At 41.7% G+C, this 27324-nt stretch overlaps 3 protein-coding genes across 9 annotated transcripts in view; 1 reads left to right on the forward strand and 2 right to left on the reverse strand.

Moving 5' to 3' along the window:
* Positions 1-14515, forward strand: part of LOC6558490 — a 47846-nt gene extending 33331 nt beyond the window's left edge. Inside the window, exons 8-17 of the mRNA XM_032741168.2 lie at positions 439-775; positions 1043-1636; positions 10879-11004; positions 11063-11664; positions 11742-11903; positions 12194-12926; positions 12986-13199; positions 13317-13433; positions 13489-13863; positions 14155-14515. Coding sequence (XP_032597059.2) covers positions 439-775; positions 1043-1636; positions 10879-11004; positions 11063-11664; positions 11742-11903; positions 12194-12926; positions 12986-13199; positions 13317-13433; positions 13489-13863; positions 14155-14372 — 3478 coding nt within the window. The 3' untranslated portion in view covers positions 14373-14515. The remainder of the gene's footprint in view (positions 1-438; positions 776-1042; positions 1637-10878; positions 11005-11062; positions 11665-11741; positions 11904-12193; positions 12927-12985; positions 13200-13316; positions 13434-13488; positions 13864-14154) is intronic.
* A 726-nt stretch (positions 14516-15241) lies between these two features.
* LOC6558782 (ubiquitin-related modifier 1 homolog) lies at positions 15242-15910 on the reverse strand. The gene is made up of 5 exons (XM_001984639.3): positions 15836-15910; positions 15715-15782; positions 15576-15657; positions 15460-15508; positions 15242-15403 (listed from the first exon to the last, which is right to left on the reverse strand). Exons 1-5 carry the CDS (start codon positions 15880-15882, stop codon positions 15335-15337), a joined length of 315 nt encoding a protein of 104 aa, XP_001984675.1. The 5' UTR covers positions 15883-15910; the 3' UTR covers positions 15242-15334.
* Positions 15911-16567: 657 nt separating this feature from the next.
* Positions 16568-27324, reverse strand: part of LOC6557733 (four and a half LIM domains protein 2) — a 58448-nt gene continuing 47691 nt past the window's right edge. For 5 of the 7 annotated variants that reach the window (XM_043215297.1, XM_043215299.1, XM_043215298.1 and 2 more), the window contains 5 exons: positions 26284-26484; positions 25633-25807; positions 17940-18109; positions 17689-17875; positions 16568-17624 (listed from right to left, as the gene is read on the reverse strand). In XM_043215297.1, the coding sequence (XP_043071232.1) occupies positions 17467-17624; positions 17689-17875; positions 17940-18109; positions 25633-25807; positions 26284-26484 (891 nt within the window). In that variant the 3' untranslated portion in view covers positions 16568-17466. Of the gene's footprint in view, positions 17625-17688; positions 17876-17939; positions 18110-19167; positions 19416-22193; positions 22354-25632; positions 25808-26283; positions 26485-27324 lie in introns of those variants that run through there. The other 2 variants (XM_001984638.3, XM_032741975.1) reach the window with 2 other exon arrangements.

Raw genomic sequence — 27324 nt, forward strand, 5'->3', positions numbered from 1 at the left:
CCAGCTGCCATTAGTGGCAATTTTCCATTTTTATTTACGCTGATTAAAAGTGGCTACCAACTTGTCAAATTTAGTATTTACTAGCCAATGCTTGATATACTCAAAGGTACTGCAAACAGAAGAAGGCAGGAGACCACTCTGCCACTCTGCCATCTAGTTGTGGGCTGCTGCTGTTTGGCCAAGTGGCAGAGGCCGCTTATTGCCAATTAAGCTGAACTTGTTTTGGGCGTTGCCAAGTTGATTCTGCTCAGCAGCAGCACCGGCAGCAACAGCAGCAACGGCAGCAGCAGCAGGCGCAGCAGCAACAGTTGCAACCTGCCACATTCACAATTTACACCACACACATTTGAAGTTGTTTATGAGCCAGAGACTGACCGTGCACTTCTTAGTGGGCACCGCAACTGAGACTCATTGCCTTTTTAACTTATGTATTTGCAGCACTGCCGGCCATAAAAGTACACAGCAACAAAAGCAGCAGCAACAACATCAAGAGCAGCAACACCAGCAGCAACAGCAGCAGCCGCAGCAGAAACCCGCCCAGCAAACATTTACCATTTTAATTGCCATTGAGAAGTCGCAACATTTATGCGTAATCGACTTAATTTGCCAAAGCCTCAAATTGTTAAGCAAGCAAATTGGCAATTGTGAAATTTTGGCAGTTTGTCTCGATGCGAATTTGCTGCAATTGTGTAACCAACAGCAGCAGCAGCAGCAACAGCAGCAGCAACAACAACAGCGACAGAACTCCAACAGCAGCAATAGCTGTGATCAAGCGGTAAGTTCAGGCTTTGACCTTTGCGATTGCACCACAAAATGAAATCATTAGGAGGGCTCAGCCAGCCGGCGATATCTGTTTTGAGGTGACGCCCCATTTGGCAGGCAGGCAGCGGGGCAGCAGCAGACACCCAATTAAATCGCTTTACATGGAACCACAGATTCTGGCCACTAATGACGGCTTTTTCTGTTTTTTTTCTTCTCTTTTATTTTTTGACCCACACACACACACATACAGGAGCAGCAGCAGCAGCAGCAGCAGTCGCAGTCGCAGTTGCCTGCATCGCATTTGGTTAAATTCATTAGCGTGGACCAAGTCACGACAAGTGTTGCGCCATCGCATTTGCCGAGCGGTGCGCTCCGGGGCCAGCATCATCACGACGCGCGCAAGTGGCGCGAGTTCTTTGCCCAGCTGGAGGCGTTCCAGCGTCAGTGTGCCGCTGCTGGCGGTCGTCTCGTCGGCGCACTGAGCGACATACGCGCCGCCGATCTGCTGGGGCTGCCAACTCGTCGACAGCTCTACGGTCAGCATCGTGCCCTCAGCCGTGCCCTCATGGACTCACAGCTGCACAATCTGCGCAAGCATGGCGCCACACAGCTGCTCCGCTTGCAGGCAGCGGCCACTGCCATAAATGAGCCACCAGCACCACCCACAACCACAACACCCATTGCCACAGCTATTATTGCTGGCGATGCAACCATCACTCATCATTCGGATGCGACTCATAAGCTGCGCAAGGTGACGCTCCTCTACAGCGAAGTGGATCGTGCCGCCCAGCGTCTGGAGCAGCTCACGGAGCAGCGACGCGAGCGACTGCGCCAACTGACGCGTCAGCGTGCCCTCGAGGAGGAGATCAACGAGGTGAGTTCTCCATTCAATGACACTTTTGGTAATTGTTTGCTATCTAAAATAATATTGCAATTCAATCGAGAAACATTTCATATTGAACATCCTTCCAAAATATCTACGAGTGGTCAACATTTTCCCGCTGCCAATTGACTTTCTCAAATTTAGGCCACTTTTATAACTCAAAGCCAAAACTCTCTCTCGAAACATAAATGTATTGCAATTAGTTTCATTGAAACCTGAAACTTTATTGGATGTGCACATATAAAGCTTAAAGTTGGGGTAGTTTGCAGTATGATAACAAAAGTTTACTGAGGAGATAGGGAAACAGTTGAGTGTTTGGGGCTGTCTACAGGAAATGCGCCATCCACATTCGAAATGCCAAATGTATCTGGCAGATACGACTGCAGCCACAGCTGACATTGTTAATTGAATATGCATTGCGTTTAATGCTTGGATTTATTAATTTATTACGCGCATCCGCTTAATGTGCACAACGAGTTCGCCCAGTGGCCGGCAGTAGCCAGGCGTTGGCAGTAGCCATTTGCGAGTCGGTCATGCAAATGGAGCCGTTAGATAAGCCTGCCAAGATTCCGAGAGTTTGGCATTAGCGCATCAGCAGTTGCAACTCGTTGTTGTTGTTGTTGCTGCTGCTGTTGCACTTTCAATTCAATTCCATTTCCTGGCATTTTAATTGACTTGTTAATGGATAGCACGCAAAAGTCTCGATCCCGCCTCAGCACAGCCCAACACGCTGCCACTTCCAAGGGTCGCCAGGCAGATGAATGACTATTCATGATCGTCGTGTACCTTTAACCCAGCTTCAAGACGCAGACCTTCTCCCAGCTGCCGTGTGCATAATTGAGCACGCACGCACCCACAACTTGGCTGAGACTCTGGCAACGACTGTGGACTGTGGTGGTGAATCGGTGGCTCTGGGCGGTAGCTGGGAGCTCAGCTCATTCGCGTAATCTTCCATGGGTAATCTTGGCTGCAGCGGCGCTTAATCAGCGCCAGTGACAGTTGCAGCAACGCCCAACGCTCCCAAAGAGTCTTCGTAGCATCCGCTAATGCAATTTCGCTGATTAATCACAATAATTTGTTGTGGGATTAGTTAGCGCAGTCATAAAGGAAGCCAAATATAGCAATGGCTCTGACTACAGCTTCAGCTTCAACATCAGCTTCAGCCTCCTTGGATGCGTTTACATATTCGTCATACTTTCGCGCTACTATTAAGTCTTGCCATTATTATTATGATTGTTGCATGTGTGTACATTCCGGCGTTGGTGTTTGTTGTTGTTGTTGTTGTTAGGGGCCAACAAAGTATGTCAAATTGGAAACACACGACACGCAGATACGGAGATACTCGTACTGGTACTCGTACTCGTACTCGTACTCGTACTGGTAGTTGTATCTGATAGATAAACGGCTCCTGCATCTTCAATTTCATTTAATAATTTAAGGAAATTGGCATTTAAAAATTTGCAGCGCCTTGTTAACGTTTCCATTTTATTGGCCGTTTTGCTGTTCGGGTTTCAAGCTGTCTTCTTTTCGGACGTTTTTCACACGCTTCTCCACCTTTTGAGAAATGTTCGGCGATTTATCAAAACTTTGGCATTGGTCAAAAATTGAATTTTAATTGCCGACGAAAAGTTAATGAGAAAAGTGAAAGCAAGGTTAAAGAAATTAAATACGTTTCTTGTGCGATTTTCAATCGATTTTTTATTTTGCAATACTTACTGACTGACTGACAAAGTGACTGACTGACTGACTGGCTGACTGGCTGGCTGGCTGGTTGGCAGCTTGAACTGTCCATTGATTGCTTCATAGATGATGATGATGGCTTCACTAACAGCTCGTAGCCCGCAGCTTGTTCATTTCATTAGTTTTCATTCAAAAGTAGTTCAGCGATAAGACTGACAAGGCTGTCTATCGATCTGACTAACTGACTGACTGTCTGCCTCTCTCTCTCTCTCTCTCTCTTTCTCTCTGTCATATCACGATCGCCGCAAATATTATACTTAAACTTACTATAAACATTTAACACCAACACGCTTTCAATTAAAAGCCGTTGACAGCTACCAATTTTTGTGGAACACTGTTGTCCGCTGAATGCTCTAACTTTTGTCTAGATCATTGTTAATTTCTCATAACAAATCGCCAGTCAGTTAGTTAAACTCTAGCCGTGGGAAAAGGCAGTAACTCAAGCACATTTCTTAGTTTCCGTAGAAAGTTGAATCTGTTTAAGGTCTTATCAGCAATTTCAAATGTTTTAGAAAAACAATTCAGACTTTAAATTAGTTGTTGAACTTCGGACTGATCCATGAAATGACAACTCTTAAGGAACTTTTCTAAATATAATAGATGATTATTTTAAATATATTCTGATATATAAATAATAATTTTTTGCTTACAATTTCTGACACAACTTTGACAAAGGTGACAGGGTTAAGAGCTAATGTTATTCATCAATGTTGACAGGTTTTGGTTATTTATGGATCAATATAAATGCAAACGATGCTATTCTAGCTAATGTCGAATACTTTTTAATTTGTTCTCCGTGAATTTATTGCAGTGTAGTGTATTAGATCTTCGTTGGCCTGGTTTTGTCTAATGAAATCAGTATATTTATGTAGTTAACTAACGTGCCGCAACTAAACTAAGCTTTAACGGCAGAAATCAATGCCAAATGCGAATGCGAATGCGAATGCAACTCTGCCACCTAACAAATGTCGCTGTCGTCCATTAGGCGCGCATTCAAACAAGGTGCGAAAAAAGATGCCGCCGTCGCCATTTTGTTGGTCGACGACAACAACGACGAAGACGAAGACGACGACGACGACGACAGCAACAACGACAACGACAACGACAACTAAGACGACAACAACGGCGACAACGACAACGACGACATTATGATGCGATATGCGATATTATATCTAAATTGTTGATCGGCTGCATTACTTGCGCGGGTTGGGTTGAGGGGAGGTTTATAGAGTTTAGCTCCAGTTATGGCCAAAAGTGTTGACTGGGTGTGTAGTCTTGGGTGTTTCTGCTGCTGCTGTTGGTTGGTTGGTTGGTTGGTTGGTTAGCTGGTGAAAGAGTTGACGCGTCTTGGCCGATTGCTGCATGGGAGATAAAGATAAAATACACAAGCGCTTGAAGTGAAATTGGATTTGTTTGGGGCGCTTTCTTTGAGCATCGAACGTTTTTCAAATTAATTTGCGCACTGTCGGCGGCTTTGTGCAATGAAAACTATGTTTAATTGTTTCGCGCCTTGAATTGCAGTTAGCAGCCAACAGCGAACAGCCAACAGCAAAAGCAAAAACAACAGCAGCAACAGTTGCTGATGGCTGCTGACCACTGGTGACCACAGCGACATGTTTGTTGCGGAAGCAACGCCTGGCTTATTTATGGCCTTTGACATTCGAACCCGGGGTCCTCGAGGCAGCCAGGAATGCGGTGGCTGCTGCTTGCATAACTGCAGCTGGCCGGCACCTTGAGAACGGGCTGCATAGAATTCGGTCAGCAGCCAAAACTGGCCATGAAATATGAAGGCTTATTTAGTGTCGACAATTTTAAGGAGGAGAGAAGATCCAAACTGAGACTGAGACGGAGACGGAGACGGAGATGGAGAAGCAGGCGATGACGATGACGACGAAGACGACGAGGGTGGAGACTGAGACGGAGACGGAGACGCAGACGTAGACCCATTCACAGGGGCATTAATAATAGCTGCATGTATTTAAGCTGAAGAGCAGAAACATCTTCGCCTGGGACATGAGATATGCTACACTCAAAAAAACATCACACTGAAAACATCACACTGAAAACAATAATAGTAGATGGAATTCTGGTATTGCCAAATAGATTTATTATTGAAACACTTGCTGTTTATCCATAATTTTCAAATATATTTCTGTTAGCTGTTACCAAGTAGATATAAGGTATTCTTGTTATTTTGAGTGTACATTATTGGCTGAGATACTTGGCTGCAAGTGCAACCGGTTGCATGCATGCAAATTCGCCACGCGAACAAACAATGCCCCAAAGATGCATACAGATAGTTGACTGCCATCACAGCTGCAACTTCTTCATCTTCATCTTCATCTCCATGTTCAACTGCAACTACTGCTGATGATACGTCAGGTGCTGCAAGTGCTGCTGGTGCTGCTGGAGCTGCTGGTGCTGCTGGAGCTGCTGGTGCTGCTGCTTGCTGCGCGTCTGTGTGTCATCAATGTGGACGTTAATCATACGCTTAGCTTGGCAGACATCGCCCAAGGCTGCAAAGTTTCCGCCTAGAATGTCTGCATCTGCGTATTTATTGAATTAACCAAACACAGACAAACACACACACACACACACACACATAGACACAATATCTGGCTGTAAGCCTGGCCAACTGGCTACTCTCTGATAGAGTGACAGCGAACAAAACGTAATTGTTGTCGCCGACATCGTTCGGGGCATGTCAAAATGTAACTGTCGTATTGAGTTTGACATGTTTTTTAACACTAATTTTACACGCATTTTTAGAAATCGTCAACTTCATCAGCAGCTGTCATCATTTTCATTTTTTTTTTCTTTTTGCTTTTTGCTTTTTTCGAGCGTCGTCACGTCCGTCCGTCTGTCTGTCCGTCTGTCTGTGATTCCAGCAGATAAGCTGCAGTCACTGTCACTGCCACAGCCCAGCTGAACAACTTGTTGCACTTGCAGCACCGCCACCAACACCACCAGCAGCACCAGCAGCAAAGCCGCTTTTCGACCAAGCCACAAGTCGGTTGCATGCAATATTGTCACCACATTAACGTCTTGGCCTTTTGTGGCCACAATTTATGACTTTGTGCGTGAGTCCCCACACCACTCCTCTCACCAATTCTCATCTCATCTCTCCTCACAGCACTCCTGCTCTGCCTGCTTATGCTTTGGAAAGTGAAAAATAAGTAAAATTGTAATCGCCTTTTGGCGTCAAATAGTTAAACGAAATTGCTTTATTATACAGACGAGCACAGTAGTAGTGGTAGTAGTAGTAGTAGTAGCTCACCAAAAATGCAGCCAGGCGTGCTTCGCCCAACAAATCCATAATTAAATATTTGGAGGCTGGCCAGGCCAGGCACTAAACTCCAAACCCAAACCCAAACCCAAACTTCACGAGCACACTACTTACTTAACTTATGGAGAAAACCATTTTTTTTTTCTTTATTTTGTTTTAACGATGCTTTGAAAGTCACAGAGTCCACTCAAATTTCTAGTTAACCCATTTCAGATTGGCAATTTTAGTTGAGACATAAAGTTCAAACAAACGAAAATGACCGACTTTAAATAATTTATTTGGAATATCAAAGTTAATAGTCGATAAAACGAAAAACCAACTCTTAATTTGTTTGCCAACTTTTGACTTAAAATTTTAGTTTTGAACATTTGAGAAATGCCTTTCGACAAAAAACAAAACTAAACCAGCTCAAAATAGTTTTTTAAAATATATGTCGAATTAAGATTGGTTAGAGTCGGTGACAGTTTTAGTTTCACCCATTTAACGCTTTTTGCTTGTTGTTTCCATTATAATTTAAGGCTCCGCTGAGTTTCAAGTATTTTCATTTACAATCAGCATTCGTGTTTGATGTCTCATTTTGGCGCACACATGCCACTCAGATATCTCACCCTCCCTGACTGCCAGCCTGCCTGCCTGCCTGCCACTCCGGCACGCCCCTCTCTGTTTTGTCGCACAGTCCACTTAGCCAAGCTGAGCGCAGTTATCGGCGCTATAGTTTCTGAGTAACTGCCATAAATAAGCAGGCAAATTACACGACATGGCCATTAAAATAGTAAAAACTTAAGAGCCACAAGATAAAATGAACATGATATGCTCAAATGAAGAACTAAAGAACACAGCATGAAGACCAAACAAATTAGCCATGCTGAAATGAGACAGCCCGAATCGCAAAAGAGGGGAATGCATATCATTTAAGACGTACTTCAAATAAATTACATAAGACCAGAAATAGAAACAGAACCCAAAGCTGAGGCCAATGCCGATGCCGATGCCGAAGCTAAAGCTAAAATCCAAATAGCTGTCGGAATTTTCTATGATAGCAAAGAACAAACAAGCACAAGAACAACAATGGCGACAACTTTGTAAAGTGTCAAAATAAATTCGATATTGTGGCTTAAAAAATGTTTATGGCTGTGAGATAAATACGCGACATTTGCGTAAATTACAAGACAGCAGCCGCAGCAGCAGCAGCAGCAGCCGCAGCTTCAGCAGCAACAGTTGCCACAGTTGCCACAGACGACTGGAAGCCACGCATGCTCGGTGCAACATAGTTGTTGCTGTGGTTGTTCGTGCTGCGTGTTTATTTGTTGTTGTTGTTGTTGTTGTAGGTGTTGCATGTGTTTTATGGCGCATGCGATCAACTTGTTAAACTGTCACGTTAAATTTGCGTTTTATGTCAGAGACACCAACACCAACAGCACAACCAACAGCAACAGCAAACACCAACGCCTACAAAACAGCTTCTCTATGATGTGCCGATCATCATCAGCATGGTTACTTTATATGTATGAATGCAGTACGTAGGCATTGATATGGAGTGCAGTCAACTCCTCGTTGCTTATCAAAAGACAAAGAATAAAAACAAAAGACAACATCCGCCGCTGACAGCTGCTGCTGCCACTGGCTGGCAAATAATAGTAATATAGTCAAAGCATAGCTTATCATGAAGTTCTTCGCCACATAGATAGATAGAGACAGCTGCAGTTGAAGATTCGGAGCAGTGTATTTCTGTGTGTTCATTGCTAACATATTTGCTTAGCTACGCAAATTGAAACCACAACAATAACAACAATAATAATAAGACAATAACAACATCAGCGTCATCATTACGATCAGCCTGGGCCGGCGACTTGGCGCTTCCAGTTTCCAATGCACAATATATATTTGCACAGACTAATTGTTTTTATTTTGTTGGAATTTCATTCAGTGAAGATGACGACGGGGTCTACAAATCACAATCATCATCATCATCAGTGTGAGCAAGTGAGGGCTAACGATTGACGGCAATTCGCGGCGATTGGCGGTGATTCGCAGCGATTGTTGTTTCCAGTTTTAAAGTTTTTCAGTTGTTCAGTTTTCAGTACCAGTCGCAATTCTGAGCTGCCTGTGGCATGTTTGTTGTTGCTGCTGTCGCGCTTAGCGGGCAACGTTAATTGTTATCACATTTCGAGCACAATACGAGCGATGAGCGGCTCCACCACCTCCACCTCCGCCTCCGCCTCCACCTGCTCGGCCCCCTCCTCTTGCGCCTCCTACTCCTCCTGGTCGGAGCGCGAAACAGCTGCCAGCCATTTGGCAGCCCAAATAGCCAACTATGTGAGTCAATAACAGCAGCAACAGCAGCAGCAGCAGTAGCAGTCTCATCATTAGAGCCACATTTAACGTGCATCCAACTGAAACTTGTTCATAGTTTTGTTTTGGATTTTCGTGTTTTTTTTTTGTGTGTGTATTTTTTTTTGTGTTTTATGATTTCACTCGAGTCACTCATAAGTCATTTTTTGCTGCTGGTTGGATTCTTATCGCTGGGGCATTAAAAATTGCATTGAACCAACAACGATTTACTAAATCAATTAATTTATTTATTATTGACTTTTGCCTCTGTGTGTGGCAATCGCTGTGCGGCAATCTCTCTCTCTCTCTCTGTCTCACTCAATAAAGAGGCCTTCCGCGCCCCTCAATCATGTAAACAATGCAAGCAACTGAGCCGGCTCCATTAAAAACAGGGTGTGTCATCTGTGATGTGTTCGAAGCCGAAGTATGTGCAGAAAGTGTAGATGACTTGTTTGTTTCTCCAATTCTATTGTTTGCTTTTAATACCTTGGACCGGCTTAATGAAAGAAATCAAGTGCAACTAACATATAAATTGGTATTAAACATTTCGAGATGCTTTCGCTGCATATCTTTAAAGCGGTCAGAGTGACTTATAACTATTTTATTTATTTAATGAATATATGTGAGTGCTTGGCAGAGACCCAGAAATGATAAGAAAAAGGCCGCCAGCATCGGCCACAAGAACCATTTGAAAAAATCGACTTAAATTGCATTGCAACTTTTATAACTGACAGTCAGCTATTAAAAGTCTTCCATTCAATTTTTTGCTTTTATGTCTTGAGGCAATATATCTTCAATTCGTGAAATCTTTATTTCAAACTGCTGATAGTTCCTTAATGGCATCAACAGCATTTTCATTTGGAACAGTCACTTAAAATCCGAATGTGTGCCCCATAAAAAAGCTCTTGCCTCAGTGAGTGCAACCCCCTGTATATTAGCTGCACATGCTTATACGTAGTATGTTTATATTTATACGATCATGCCTGCCTGCCATATCTGATGAGCATGAAGAGTCTCGAGTCCGAGTCCGAGGCCGAGTTGGAGTCTCTGTCTCTGCCCGGCTGCTGATTGTGTGGCAACTGTGAAACTGGAACAGTTGACGCTGGCTCAGCAATACCACCCCCGCCTCTCTCTCTCTCTCTCTCTCACTCTGTCTTGCTCAATGGCAGTTTAGATTTTCATTCATTGGGGAGGACGTGAACATGCCCCCAAATGTAGCCGAGAGGCATTATCTCAAAGCCAAAGATCGCCAGTGGCAACCCAAAAACGGAAAGTGAATGCGGAGCGCGGCACACGCGCCGCCAGCCGCCAGCTGGCAGCTTAATGCTGAGCTGAGAGCATCAAGCTGTAAGCAGTAAGCTGTTGGCTGGTAGGCTGGAAGCTGGTTAGTTAGTGCAGCTCAGCGTCTTTGGTGCTCCCTGCCCATAATTCGTCGCATCATCGATTGTATCAATTCAATTGGACGCAGCAGGTGATTAAAAATTGGTTAGACCTACAAAATTATCAATGTGAGATCGTTGATTGGCCCGTGGATGTTGTTTGCTGTTTGCTGTCGCTGTTATTGTTGTCGTTGTTGTCGTTGTTGTCGTTGTTGCTTTCAATACACTTGGGAGATTTGAGCGCTTTAGAAATACCCCATTGAGGAATCATTTGATTTGATTTGTGCTCGATTGGCTTTTAATTTGTAAAGTGGAGCCTAATTAGATCGTCTACCGATCGATTTATATGAGTTTCACTTTTCATCGTTGGCGATCGAACATACAAATGGGAAACCTTGAATAAAGCGTGGGCGCAGTTACAACTAATACTGCTGGTGCATAGTAGTTTGAAGGTTCATCACTGAACTCAATCTGTGCTCTCTTTTCAATATTTGTAGGTCACCTCTTGGCTGGGCAATGATGGAGCTGATAATTTGCAAAAATTCGCTCAGCTACAGTTGGACAGCGAGGCACAGCTGAAGGCACAGGAGCTGGAATTTGAGAAATACTATTTTATTGCCAGGGTAAGTAACATAATTATCTATATAAACTGATATAATATATTCAAATTAATATTAACAGAAACACTTGGCTAAGGGTCGTGACTTGCACTTGGCCGCCAATAAGATATCCGTGCTGAGCGAAAGCGCTCGCAATTTGAAAACCGCACTGGATCTTTTTTCCGATAAACTTGAAAAGACACGGGAGCGTATTGAGGGCGGAGCCCGATTGTTGCATTTGCTGACACAGCATCAGCGCGAAACTGCCGCACTGGAGGAACTGCAGCGTCTGGCCGCAGAGCTGGGCGCCACGGCCTTAATTGATAAACATTTGCCGGCCATGAGGAAGATTAGCCCACAGCCGGCAGCAAGCAGCACGCCAGCGCAGGCAGCAGCGAAACGTGACAGTTATCGTTGCAGCTCCGGCAACGGCAGCTCATTTGATGGGGCTCCCAGTGGCAGCCATTGCAGCTGCTGGCGCGAGAGTCACAATCTGGAGGACATGGACGAACCGGATGAGGAGCACGACAACGATAACGACTGCGATGGCGATGGCGATGCCGATGGTGAGGGCGAGGAGCAGCAATCGAAAATTGCCGACTCCGGTGTCGGAGTCTGTGACAATTGCGAACGCAATCCAAAACTGGTCCGCATCTGCTCCTGCCAGAGCCTCAACGAGAAGAGGTGAGTATTGAATAGAGAATGGGCAGCAACCAAAAGAATGGTCAGTAGCTGAAACTGATCTGTACTCCTTCTCTTAGTCACGACGAGCTACTCGAGGACGAGTGCTTTGAGCGACCCACGAAACGCTACATGGACATGCACTCGCCCATGGAGGCCAATGCTCATCTCCAGTGCCATGACTCCAATATGGAGCTGACCAAGCTGGAGGAGCTCAGCTGTTTGGAACCAAAAATACAAAAGTAAGTCAAAAGTAGAGTCACCAAACTTGGCATGTAGATTGCTGGTGACCTCCTTCATAGGTTAGCCAGTCATTTTTGACAAAGTTATAGTTATATATAAGTTTTCCTTCAAGCGATTTCTGAGTGTATATCATTTTAACATGTAAATCAAGTTAGAATTGCGATTCCAACTTTATCAGATATCAGTCCATGATTAAAACGCCCTGGAAAGTATTGATCTGTCTCTTCAGGCACTTCTGTATGATACACTTCTGTACATATTTCTATATAAATTCCATAATAATTCGCAGAACGCTTCTATTAATCATGCGCGAAATGATTGGTACCGAACGCGACTATGTGCGATCCTTGTACTACGTAATCGAGAACTACATTGATGAGCTGCTGCGCGAGGATATACCGCAGCCGTTGCGCGGCCAGAGGAACGTGATCTTTGGCAATATTGAGAAGATCTTTGAGTTCCACAATTCGCACTTCCTGGGCGAACTGGAGCGCTACGAGCGCAATCCCTTAAAGGTGGGCGCTGCCTTCCTCGAAATGGAGTCCAAGTTCTATTTGTATGCGTTGTACAACAAGAACAAGCCGAAGAGCGACACCCTGCTGAGTGAGTATGGCAGCTCGTTCTTCAAGCCGAAGCAGCTCCAGCTGCAGGACAAAATGGACCTCGCTTCGTACTTGCTGAAGCCGGTGCAGCGAATGGGTAAATATGCCCTGCTCCTGCAGCAGCTGGTCAAGGCGGTGAAGAGTGTAGAGGGTGCTGCGCTCCAGGAGATAGCCGCCGATGTGGAGGAACTGCAGCGGGCCGAGGAGATGGTCAAGTTTCAGCTGCGCCACGGCAACGATCTGCTGGCCATGGATTCGCTGCGCGACTGCGATGTGAATGTAAAGGAGCAAGGAAGACTGCTGCGTCAGAACGAGTTCCTCGTCTGGCAGGGACGCGGCGGCAAGAAAACACTGCGTCAGGTGTTCCTCTTCGAGGAGCTGGTGCTGTTCAGCAAGGCGCGTCGCTTTCCCGATCACAAGGTAAGCCTCACGACACATTTTTTGCCCAAGTCAGCAGCTTATCGCTCTTTTACGTGCAGAATCTGGACATTTACATATACAAGAACAGTATCAAGACCTCGGACATTGGACTGACGGCTCACACGGGTGACTCGACGACCAAGTTTGAGATTTGGTTTAGAAAACGCAAGCCGGACGACACTTGGATGCTGCAGTGCATGTCGGAGGACATTAAGAATGCCTGGACGGAGGAGATATCTAAACTGCTCTGGAAACAGGCGAAGCGCAATCGAGGTAAGTTGTCGCCAATACATCAGTAATAAAAATAAATGAAAATATTCAGAATATCCGATAAAGGTAAAGAAATTTTTGGAGCATATTTTTCTAAACACTTTTCTGTTCTTCTCTTAGAAATTCGCCTGGCGGAGATGTCTTCGATGGGCATTGGCAGCAAGCCCTGCTTGGACATACGTCCGAGCAACAATCAGATCAGCGACCGTTCCATACCGCTAGCCCAGCTAAACAAAAGTGAGTATTCAGAGTTTGACTAGATGCAGTTCTTGATCCGTTGATTGCTTCACAGCACCCAAGCTGCGTCATGCGGAACCTGGCAAGGGCAGCATGCGTCGTCCCAATTCGCTCATCTCGGAGAGTTCGCTGTCCAGCGGCACCAGCACCACCAGCAGTTCCTCCATCAGCGGTGGCTGCGAGACTGGACGCCACAGCTTGAATCTAAGCTTTAGCAAGATGGCTGGTAGCAGCCACAACAATAACAATAACAACAATACTGCCACATTGGAGCTAATCAACGAGACTCAGGCACTGAAGCTGAGCAACAGCAGCGAGCCAGATACGTCCAGGATCCAAAGCACGCCCACGTTCACCAGCAGCTTCTCGAGCCGAAGCAATAAGCGTCAACACAAGCGTTCCACGACACTTGTCAGCCAGCTATCCATGGGTATAGAGCTTGAATTGTGCTACTTCTTCTAGGCACCCACAATTATGTTGCTTTTAGTTGTTTGTTTGTTTTAATGTTTCATGTTTCCCATGTATATAAACATACACCAATACACTCCTATACACTCCTACAGTATTAGTTCAACACACACACACACAATTGTAAATACTCCCTTAGTAATTTGTGTACCTCTCCGTGCTGCATGTTCTTTTGGCTCGATGTTGAATGATATTCCTACAACAACAACTTTGACACTCTCCTTATATATATATACTCTTATGCACTATATAGAGAGCGGCATTCTATCCGACATGTCCATAACGCCGGATCAGGAACATCACGCCGTCCACGCCGCAGCGGAACAATTGTCGGGCAATCGGGCCAGTTGGTCTACATCCGGTACAGCTGCATCCATGGCCAGTTCTAGCACCTCGACGGTAATCCTGCGTCGCTACAAGTCGTACGCCCATGCCGCCGAGTCGGCAGCTCCCGAGAACAGCAATAAGTGAAATTCTCCAAAATTCCACGATGCCCCGAATAATTATTTTGAAAAAATAAAAGTATACATAGCTTTAGCAAAAAAAAAAAAAAAGGAAAAGAAAAGAAAAGAAAAAACGGTTTCACCAGATTCAGATTATCATATTATACATACATACTTATTATTATAAATATTATTTTTGTTATTTATTATTTATTTGATTTTAGTTCGTGTTAATTTGTCATAAATCTCCATCCTATTGTATTATTTGCCCTGGATGCATTTCTTTCAGTTATTCATTTCCTCTGTTTTTAGAAAATTTGAAATTATTGAATTCAATGTGTCAATGTCGAAATATATTTCATAGCTATTAATCAGCCCCCCTTAATCTACTCGAGCAACCCACACTCAAATAATAAAACACACACTCAAAAATCGAGGGGCACAACACACACACACAAACACATAGTGCCAGCCGAAATGAACGTTGCATTGCGTCCAAAATATCAAGATCGAAATTCATAACGTACAGTTAGTTAATATATGTAAATTAAGTGCCTATTTTTAAAGTATCGTAAAGAAAATATACATAAATAATTGCATATCTTTAATATATGAATAATGTATGTATACATTTAAGCAAAGAATTGAATAAATGTTGCTTCGAACTATACAAAAACCCCGTGAATTAATGCAGGAATAAGAAAATACCTTTTTATAATTATGCTCAACTTTTCGACAAGCAGAATCGTAAATCGATTTCGTATTTTCAACAACTGCCTTATAATTCCCAACCGTTTATTTGCCATCAACGTTGTATAAATAGAAGATGAACAAACGAACTTTTTGAAATGAAGAAAATTTTACAACCCGAACCATCATGTGGGCCTTTGCCATTTTTGGTAGAGGGACGTAATTCTGATTTATATTAAGTTTTATATCTAATATTTTTTTTATTACAAATAACATATATTAGTAAACATAAAGTTGCAGTTAGCCGCCGTGCAGTGTAGATATAAAGAGGACGTTGTCATTCGGTTGCAGCTCATATTCCAGCTCTCCCTGCAATTGAGAATTTGCTTAACTAAATGGAACACAAAGATTTGAAGCTGACTCACCAGTAGCTCCCAATCCGTATCGTTGATCAGCACCAGAATGCCGGGTCGTCTGAAACACACAAGAAATTAAATGACAATTGCAAACTACACGTGCTGTGTTGCCAATTGGCGCTTACACAGTGTCTCCCTGTATGAAGAGCTCGGCACGCTCTGTTAAGATGTTCGCATGCATCCATTTAAGCAACTCCGCAATTGTCCCTGCAATTAACTATTATTGCTGACAGAAAATTAAACAAAATGTTGATCGAAGCTCACATTTTTGTGCACCGTTCAGCGAAAGTTGTCGCTTTTTGATATTTCCAAATAGCAACTCTGCCCCAGCTCTGGAAATAAGCTTATTACGATGCAGCGCAATATACATATTAACATTTGTTACCCGAATTCCAGTATAATTTTTAAATCCGGCGTTTCTTTACTGCCCATCTTTCGTCTATTATTGTTTTGGTTGGTTGACATTCACTACAAGCGGCGACACTAAAATTCCGTTAACAGTTTGCACTTTTGCGTACGTTACTCATTTTGCGTTTACATTACTCACTGTTGCGTTTACGTGATTCTTTTGGCGCTTTTGGGCTTTTATCATTAATAAAAAATATGTTTTAGTTTTACTTAATATTAAAAATGATCAAGCAGAATCCAAATATTAAACATAATTTATTATATAAGCAGCTTAACACAAAACAAGTATCGAGTGAGCTCACTTCGATATACTCTGAACCCGGCTACTCAAAGAGATCCCATTGTGTATACTATGATAAAATTATCATTCAAGAATGAATGGTGCCGAAATAGATCCTGAAAGTCGGCTTTAAAAAGGCCTTACACTCGAGTCGGAACACGGCAAATTCGAACACCACAGAACCAGATGTATCTCCTGTTAGCCCCTTAAAGTATGCCGCATCTTTAGCCTAAGTGAAATTTAGCCAATGCAGCAACCCAATTTGAGTCAGAACAGATAAACTTTTGGTGCTCGAAGTGTTTATTTATGTTCCATGTGATAGCCCATACCAAGTAAAATAAAATCATCGACAAATATTATTAATAATTTATTTAGCTTTAATTTCATTAAATAGTTAAGGACATTGACATTTTGTTGGCATTTGTAAAATAATATTGTGTGTGGGTATTTAGTTTGCGCAAAGTGCTTCAGTATATAATACAAAACCATAAAATAAAACTAAACAATTAAATTGCTAGGACGTGTGTGTGTGTGTGTGTGGGTGTGTGGGTTTATATGTGGTTGGCTTTGTTTAATAACATATAATAAGTATATAAAAGAAACATAAAATGAGTTTTAATACAAGTGATTTAACTGAAACCCGCGGTTAGGAAACTTTTCATTCTGTGTGTTTTAAGTTTGTTAGGAGAACTTAAAATAAATAAATAAACATACATACATTATTCAATGTGGCAACAATAGTTACAGTATTTCCATTTGCTACTGTTCATATATATATATATGTGTGTGTGTGTGTGTATGTGTTTTACATTTCCTTTTGTTTTCGCGCTCAAATGCAATTACAAATAATAAATAAGTGTATATTTTATACAATTTGACGGTAAAGCACAAACAAATATCAGATTTGAAGCGAGTTTTCTTTTCATAATTTTCGCTCGCTATGTTTATATAGCTCTATAGTAGTGTTTATAGATCTATAAATTAATAAGTATACAAGCACTTTTACAAAAAATTTGTGGCTTTTTTGATTTTAGGATTTGATTTGATTTTTTTTTTAGCTAATTCTCATATCTAATATATGTGTAAGTGTAAGGCAATATTTTGTTTGTATCTATGTATGCATATCGTTTAATACATATATATATTCCATATATATATATTCCGCTTATTGCTGTTTTGTTCCATTTTTCGTTAAATTTGTTTTGTTTTGTTTATGGCTAATTATCGCTTGCTCCTCTCCGTTAGGATCAGCATCCCTTCATTTGTGTGCTGCTGTTGTTGACTTGATGCTGCCTGCCTTGCCTCGGTCACTGCGATCCTGTCACAGCTTACATCAGCTTCTGCTTGGCACAGTCCGGGCAGAGAATGTCGGGTCCGTCGGTGATGAAACCGCGTCCCACCAAACTGGCCTTGCAGCTGGCGCACACAAAGCAATCATGATGCCAGTGACGATCCTCAAACGAAATGAACCGTGTACCGCCAATGCCTGTGAAGAACAAAAGTTAGTCCAGTTTATTCTTTAAGTTATAGTTCAATTTAGATATATTTACCAGTGATGGGCTTGACGCACGATGTGCAGCGTTTGGCAAACAGTTCGCCAAAGCATTCGGCACAATAGGGCTTCTCGTCGCGACTGGTGAATCGCTGCCCGGCCAGAGTAATGTTGCAGTGGGTGCAAGTGAAGCACTCACGATGCCACGGCTCGTTCTTGTAGGTAACGCCACCAGAGGTGATTACCTGTAATTAACAATTACAGAATTTGTGAGTAATATGCTTTTTGTGAGTGTAGCACTTGCAATACCTTATTGCATTTAATGCAACGCGTTGCGAACTTCTCCTCGTAGCAGCCGGCGCAGTAGATCTCCTGCTCCCGTGGTATAAACGACTTGGTGCCAATGGCCATCTTGCAGACGCAGCAGCAGAAGCAGTTCTCGTGCCACTGCCGGGTTTTGTATTCCATTTTCTTGGTACCTGAAAATACGGAAAGGCGTTCAGACACAAATCAATTTCCGTTTTCGATTGCAACCTTGAACTTTGCCCAGTAAGACAGTCTACTTTGCAAATAGCCCCAAATTCCAGACATATTCAGGCCAAAACCATCACAGAAACTCAATCACAATTTTGAATAATAACCAACCAAAAAGAAAATGTATTGAGACTATTATTATGTGCAGCTGACATGCAACTGACAAAGTGGAACCCAGTTCCCATTCCACACCACCACCCCCACCCCGACCCCCAACTCCCCATTGTAACCCCCAACCAAAAGCTTCGCATTTTCATAACAATTAATGCAAAAATTATTCAAATTTGTCAGTCTGCGAAGAGACAAATGCAAATCCCACAGCACGATATTAGAAGTTCCATTTGCGGCTTTTAGCCAAATAATAGTGTTTGCACAAAAAAAAAACAAAAACAGTTTCTTTTATTTATTGCGTGCTCAAAATCTGTTGCTAAAAATAAGAAAAAGAAGAATGGGAGGGGCAAGTTTGGCAAAAGGGTTTTCAGCGATGGGTTCACTGACTGAGCCAAAGTTGGGTAATTGACTGGAATAATGTCAGGGCAGATTATTCTATTGTTATGCCTTAATTTTGTGTTGTCAACAGCAGTTAAGAAACAAGTTTATATCACGTCAAATTAAAGCCAAAAAAAAAGTTGTAAATAATATATGAAAAAGTTATGAACTAGTATACAATAAAAGTTTAATGTGTAAGCCATTTTGTGTGTACAAATGTTAACAAAGTCTTTAAATCTATATGAGCCACAGTTGATTAGAACTTTTTTAAATATTTCTTTCAGTGTAGCTCTTTTGTTTCCAATTACTCATCACGAGCTCATCAGCAGCGCTAACGAAAGCTGCGATGACGTTATTGAGAGCTCTGATCACAGCCACACCAATCTAATCCATGTGGGTGTCCATTTTTACCAATTTTGGCAACAGGTCGACCATTAAATGGTCAGTAATATTGATAAATTATGATGTATCGCTGGCAATAATTAGCATTATTTATGAACCGCTCAGTGATTACCTGCTTTGGTGGCACGGGGATCACCCAAACGACAATAGTCGCCCAGGGAGCAGTGAAAGCTGCGATTCTCCTCAACGGCGCTGGCATTTGGCAGGAACATGCTCAGCACGGCAATGTCCTCATTATTGTCCTTGGCCTTCTTAATGCGATCGGCGCCAATCGTTTTGGCCTGCAGATGCAAACGTGACTTCATTCGCGAACTCAATACATCCACGTCGGTCATGTTGATTGATGTACAGCTGAGTTAACTATTTAAGCAGTGAGTTTCGATTTATAAACAGCAGCAGCAACAGCAGAAGCAGAAGCAGCAGCAGAAGCAACACTAAAGTGGCAGCCACTGACTGGCAGTAAACTGGGCTAATAAGTCACGATTTGACTAACACTACTATTTACTTGCAGACAGAAGTTTAAGCTTAAGATGCCATCATCAATTGAACACAAGGCAACTGGGTCGGCACCCAGCAGCTCCAATGATCAATGTTGAACTCATTTTGGATTTTGGCTTAGGCGAAACCAGTTGAGATACAATCTGGTGCCTAGCACGACAAAAAAATGCTATAATCTAAGTAGTAAGCACTGATCTCAATGAGTCTGTAAGTAATCTAACGAATTTTGGCGACGTCGGGTCTCCCCTCAAAGCATTTGATGACATCACTTTGCCCCGCCGGCCGAAAATATTTACTAGCTAAATAACAAGTTTCATAATAAGACTTTGGCGAATGTTTATAAATAACACAAACAGAGCGACAAGCCACATAATAATAATGCCTTCATAAATCATTAAATAATTAACTTTTTGTAAAACAAAAGTGGAAACCAATTAAATTGGCTAACAAATTTCATTGCGCACGCGCTTCTAAATTGTGGCAGGAAATTGAAATATTGGTCACAGGAAATTCAGCTAGTATATTTCGTAGTATATATGGGCAAGCAATTAAGTTCAAGAATGTTGGCCCAAAGAATTGGAACTGAGAGTTTCGGATTACTAGACACCAATAACCGTAGCGCATTCATATGGCTTTCTCAGCATTTGCGGTCTGCTTTGGCATAATTATAACTAATTGAACTGGTTTTGGTGTTGTTTTTGTTGTTGTTGTTGTTGTCGCAACATGACAACAGCCAAAGAGATCGCCCACGAATTGCCTTTGACGCCCACAACAAATTACTGAAACGCCGCCGACAGAGCCGCACAGCTGAGGTCAAGTGGAGAGAGATCGGAGGAGGCGACATTGAAAATCGCACAATTCGAACGCCAAAGTCAGCCGGCTGTGGAGTCAAATGCACGCACTGACAGCCAGATGTGATCCGAGTGAATGATTGATGGATTGGCGACTTGAGACAATGCTTATTACGTGGCATTAACTGAAACAACAACCGCAAATAACATCACTCTCTGAAATGGAAAGTGCTCGGCAACATCGGCAACAGAGCGCGTTCTGCATTCTTAATGATCACTCCACATTATTTACAGTGATCAGCAAAAAAAGAAATTAAAAAAATTGTGCTTAGTTTCGAATTTCAATTGAATTACTGCAATTCGTTGACATTTTTATAAAGGGTGTTTTTTTTAACTACTTTTTTTAATGAATATGGCGTGTTTTCTGTGACAACTCTGAATAAATTGAAAAAGTAAAATGTATATTTAAAAAAATGGAACCCATGTCAAAAAAAAAACCCTAGCAAAATATTGGGAAACATTTCCCAGCAACTTAAGCCAACTTTTTGTTAATATCACGATCTGAGTTCGTCTAAGCCAAGATATCAAAGATGTCTCTTTGTTTGTCAATTTGACCCGCCTGTGCAAATGTCAACGGCTGCAGGGCAGACAAAAAAAGAAGAAAAAATAAATAAAAAAAATAAAACAAGAGCCGTGTAGATTTATTAGTTTTGTCAGATTTGTGGGGGGAAATCAATAAAAGAGAAATTGAAGTTGAAGTTGATTGTTGTTGCTATTGTTAGTGCTGTTTTATGGCTTGTCCCTGATAAGTAAGCCGCGCGGCAATACAAAAACAAAACCACACAAGACAAATGGCATTCGATTCATTTGCTTAAGCGGGCTCCGAGTGCTGCAAACAGACTGCTGCGGAGTGCAGCTGAGCTGAGCTGAGCTGAGCGGAGAAGAGACATTATCAAGAGCAATCGAGCCCTACTTTTTTTTATTTCTTACTGTTGACTGTTTTCAATTAATCGCGTCGAGCTTTTCGTCATAATTTCAATGTGATTTCATTTTATTATTGATTTCGATTTCATTTCAATTGGCATTCAATTGCAGTGCCAACAACCAATAATAAAAAATTAAAAAAGCAAAAAAACAGAAAAAGAAATGCAAACTCAAGTGGCTGGCTCAGCTAGTAGCTGGCTAAGCGATTCCCTCCCTATCCGATGACGCCCTGCGTGCATATTCATGTTGGCTGCTTTTCATGTTTTCCATTTAGCTGTTTAAATGTGGCACACGTCGATGCTATCGCCACACATTTTAAATGCAGCCAAAAATAATATAAAAAGCAGCTCAAATTGTTTCCGGTTTTGGGTATGCAATTTCTATCGAGCAATTCGAGCAGCTGCCTTAACCATTTTATTGTTGTTGTAGCTGTTGTTATTGCTGTTTCTGTTGATATGTGATATCGGTATATGCAGAGGCGTTCAGCGAGAGCGCTGGACACCCATTAACCGTTGCATTTCTGGCCGGTTGATTGTGCAACACGCCAGTGTCAACTCTTAGCGTGTGGGCTAAATTAAAATGTCACAAATAAAATGCGCATACGACCCAGTGTGCGTGTGATTTCAAATATTGCGCATACGCAACGCTTAACAACTGTTTTGTTTCAGAACCATTTAACGAGTGTGGCTGCCACTTTTGGTGCTGCTACTTCTGTTGCTGCTGCTGCTGCTGGTGCAGTTAATTGCCACTTTACACCGCTTGTTTACAAAAACATATATAGAAATACAGAATATATCTTTCAAGCAATGTCTTTGTTTATAGCAACGCTGCTGCACTAAACACAAGATTTTAAGTGCGGAAATACTTTTTAACTGTGAAGATAAATTGAATACACAGCTGGCTCTGTTTATAGCAATTGATATCAAACATGCAACACGTTGCTTTCGGCACGGTATTCAAATATTCGAATATTCGATTATGATTTACATCCGCGGCACTTGCCAAGCGCTCTGAAAGCCGTTTTGAGACTGAGAACAGCCGACAATAACAAAAACCCGCAACGTAAACAAAATACAGCTAAACGCTGTGGTGAGGTGAATTTAACGTTCAATCGAACGAGTTGAGTTTGCGTTGAGTTTGCGTTGAATTTGAGTTGAATTTGAGTTTCAGTTCAGTTTGAGTGGAATTCCCTGGTCCGAGATGCGAAGATCGTCTTGTTGAACATGGCATAAGAGACATAACAAGGCAGGCAAGGTGCCATTTAGGCTCTTCATGCAATTATGAACTGGTTGCCCAAACGGACGGACTGACTGACTGACTGACTGTCCGTCCAAGTGGCTGACTGACCAGCCGACTGGCTGACTGACTGCTTATGTTTTATGCAGATACTTGTGAGTTTTTAAACGTTGCAAGTCAAGTTTGCTGTCGTTGCTGTTCCGCTTTTGACATTGCCACGCAGCCAGGGCGTTAAGGTGAGCAGCAGCCAGTTGAGTTGAGGCTGTGGGATGCTGCATAATTTTCAAGCATCTCACTTTGCATATTGGGGAAACGGCATATGGAAATGCGATATGGAAATGTCAACAAAACACTTTCAACATATAATACGCCCAGTGGCCAAGTCACTTGACGTGACACGATGTGATGTGATGTGAAAATTGTAACAACGTTTATTTAATAAATTGTCAGTCGCTTATGGTTAGACATATAGCCCTAAAGGCCTTTCTCTATATGGGGCTGTATGAATCGTGTTGTGTTATTTGATTAATTGCCGACGTTGACGGAAATGTTTCAAGACACGCGTTGGCTGCTTAGCTCTGTGTGGGATTTTGACTTGGCTACCAATAAATAAATCAATTGGACTGCAATCAAATGGTTTAGTACACATCGATTAGCTTTTTATCTGCAATCAATTAAGCAATTAAGCAATTAACGACAAAATGACTTCAAGTGGAAGAAGTTGGCCTGCATCTGGAGTGCAATTGCAAAGAGCTGAGTGGATGCAATGCCCTCATGAGATGCCAATTAAAAACAGACTCAATACGATACTCAATAGCATATAGTCGAGGAAATAGTCAATGATGATGAGACGAAATATTAAACATATATTTTACAACTTAATTATAAACTAGAAATATTCTGTACACTTTTTCGTTAGTCAGTTTGACTAATATGTACTTTAGTACTTAAGACAAGTTTGGCTCTGCTTAATTTGATAGAGTAGTTCTAAAGAATAGGCCGCAAATAAAAAAAACAATAGCTATATAAAATCCATTAATTCAATTCCACACGCTTATCATGGAACTTTAATAATAATATTTCAACCCGCTGCAATTTAAAAGACACAAATCATACCACAGCCAACACAAAAAGCGTGTTAAATGAAAACAAGTTTCATTCCCAAAAAAAAAAACAGAAAATGAAAAAAGAATCTATGCATAGCATCCGAATATAAATAAATAAATTCTGATGAGTCAGAGTCTAATTCGATAGACAACTGCGGCATAATGTGAATCCATGTGGTATTCATTTTGATCACAATTTGTTGGCCATTCGCCTGAATTAACATAGATGACATAGATGATTTGGGAAGGCGTTTTCGCCACCAAGCTAGATAGATGCTATAATTCCCAATAATTTATGTGGTTTTGTGGAGGCGTCATGATGTAAGCAAATTGTGGTCAAAAAGTCGACAATTAAAAGGCTTGTGTTTTGACAATAAAATTAGCAAATTAACAAAAAAATGAAATATATTTGATTAGACAATTAGTTAATGCCTGAATTGGCAATGTAAACGACACTTGTCAGCTTTGGCTTTGGCTTTGGCTTTGGCTAACAACCCACCATTGGCAAACAGAAGTCTAAGTAAACACGAGTGTGCCTGAATCCATTCAAATATTCAAATATTCAAATAACACTCCGATTGCCATTCAGACGTGTGGGATGCGTTTGCCTGACATTGATGATGTTAACTGCAACTTATTTATTTTCCTCGTAATTGGCAATGTCAACGTGTACTGCCAACGACAACAACAACAACAACAATCACCGCTTTTGGTAATGCGGCTAATAAACGGCCACTTTCCGCGTTGTCAACGCATGTGTCACGGCCAAATTTGGAGTGTGCTTTAAACACTTCATTGATATGAGAATCGTCGTGCTTATCTCTGATAAATGTATCACCCAAAAGCAGCTGCATCAGCACCAGCAGCAGCAGCCGCAGCAGCAGTAACAGCCGCAGTCGAATTGTGTTTTATTTATTTTAACTAAGTTGTATTTGCACAACGCTCCAATTGAAAACAACACACTTTGGAGCGATTGTCACAATTTACAGCTTTTGTTTAGCCCCCAACAATGTCGTCCACCTGTGGGTTCAGGGCCTGGGACACAGCTGCTTCTGGCCAGGTATGATCTGACTTTTACTCCCCATCTGGTTTTTTTTCTTTTTCTTTTTGATTTTGTTGGGCTCTGCGTGGGCTGATCGAGCTGCCTGCCTAATTGTGGTGACAATGAACTTGCTGCCGCCAACTGACGTCCATCGACCTACTGCGACGGATGTCTCAAGCATCTGAGGCAGTAACTCAAGCAGCGGCGCAAACAACAAACTTGGGACACAAAAAGTGCTCGTAACGCGCAAATTGCAGCTAAGGCAACGTAAAATGAGAACAGATATCGTGCATTTATTTACGTGCCAAGCCAGAAAACTGGGCCCCAGGCACACACTGGACGTTGCACGCACTCAACTGTAGCAAGTTCATTAGTTGAGGGCGAACACAAAATATATGGAGACTGTGAATATACCCTGTAGTCAGTTAAAACTTTGAATTGTAGCTTAAATTATAAAGTAAGCATTTTGACTTTTATGCCAAGCTAACCTAGAAATAACGCAAATAACCGAATAAAAAGAAAGAAACAAAAAAAGATTCAAGTACAGGTCATTTAACTATTGCAACAGTATTCGATTACATTCACTTAAGAGTTTACTGTCATTAAATTGCAATACCCTAAAATTGGCAACTGTTTGCAGGGCATTTGCCAGTTATTTATGTTTATATGGCAGCGCACATTGGAGATTTATGGAATGTGTCGCTTGTTGGCAACAAATTGCCCTGCGAGTGCAATTAATGTGACAGAGTATTAAGCATACACACACAAAAAATGGCATCGCGCCCAGTTCCCCCTACCCACTAACAGCCACCCACTGGCAACCGGTTGCAGGTCTGATCATCTTGAATTGGTTTGCTATTTTCAAATGCCGCCCCAAAGTATGCTATTATTAGAGAGATAGATGGATAGATGATATTCACCTGCACGAAAGACTTCGCCACAGCCATCGCAACGGGATGCAAACTGCGAATCGTAGCAGTTGCCGCAGTAGATCTTATCGGCCTTGGCCCCAAACTGCTTGTCGACCAGATTCAGATTGCATTTGAAGCACAGGAAACAGGCCTCGTGCCAGTGTTTGTCTTTGTAGGATAGATCCTGTGAATTAAATTGAGATTATGTAATGAAATAAAGTTATTTGTCGTTAATTTTAAATATTTCTGGCTTAATACTACAAGGAAATTTGAGCCATTTGGACTTTCAACTGGCGTAGCTTGGTCAAAACTGATGCGAATCTCATAAATAAAATCTTCTTTGGCTTGGTTTGGTCTATTGAATCATACTGCATTCAATTTTTAAATTCTTGCAAATTTTCTAACTCAAAAAATCCACTCGGGGGCAATTAAAAATGTTCTCCTGCCATAACATCGACAAAACCGAACCGATTTACAAATGCAATCAATTTGTTTTGGCATTGTTTGGCCTAAAGATTAATGCTGCACTTAAATATGGAATCGTTATTTTAAGTCGAAACAAGAATGACAAAACAAAAAAAGGTAATGCAGATTATTTTTTTTAAAAGCTGGTTTTCGTGCTCAGATTAAATTAAAAGAAAAAAGAGGATTACAACTCACCTTCGAGTCAATGCCAATGATCTTGTTGCACTCCTCGCAGGTATTCGCAAACACATTCTCGTAGCACTTGATGCAATAGGGATGATCATCCCGGATGACGTAACGCTGTCCGGTGAGGCTCTCATCGCACTGCCAGCAGCAGAAGTGGCCCGAATGCCAATCCTTGTCCATGGCCTTTGTGTACTCGCCACTGAAAATTAACTGCAAGCAAACAGAGCGAAACAAAAACAAACCCGATGTAGGCGAATACAAACAAGAATTGGGGAATTAGATCAAACAAATCAAATAAGTATTGATTTATCATCGATGGATATAAAGTGTTTTTGGCTTTGTTTCCAATTTGCGTGTGGGGCAGTGTAAATGTGTTGTTCTTGTTGTTGCTGTTGTTCTTGTTGTTCTTGTATCTCGAGCAGTATATATTTATTTTGGTATATAGTATGTTCGTGTTTCTGTTTGGCACTACTCAATAATATATATGTATGTATACACTAGTTTTTGAACAGTTTTTCAGTTTTGGGTTTTTGTATTTTTGTTTTTTGAGTTTTCTGGTTTTGAGTTGTGTGATCTGTTTATTTGTTTGAATTGTAGTTTGTTTAATAGTTTGTGCTGTTGTTTGGGTGTTGTATGCAGTATTCTTGTTGTGTACATAGACATTAATAGACAACGACAGCTTTTTATGTGGGTACCTTTTAGTAAACAGTTTTGCCGAGGAAAGAAGGTAGTAAACGTGTCGTTTTGTACAAGTTCGAGTTGTATATATATATATATATATATATATATATGCGAGTACTTTGGATAGTTTTTGCTTGTGATCGATTTTATATTGTGAGCGAATTGAGTATTTTATCGGAATGTGCATGTGAGTATCTGAATTAACTGAATTTGAATTTAGTCTTTTGAATGAAAGTAGATATAGAACGAGTATACAATACATATACAGAGAGCAGAGCTACACGGCCATACTGACAAAGAACAAAAAAATCATATTTCATCCATCCAAAATACCAAACAAAAATACCAAGTCATGTTAAATGACGCGTA

The sequence above is a fragment of the Drosophila grimshawi genome, unplaced genomic scaffold, assembly GCF_018153295.1.
Source record: "Drosophila grimshawi isolate 15287-2541.00 unplaced genomic scaffold, ASM1815329v1 contig_44, whole genome shotgun sequence".
Taxonomy (NCBI): Eukaryota; Metazoa; Arthropoda; class Insecta; order Diptera; family Drosophilidae; genus Drosophila; species Drosophila grimshawi.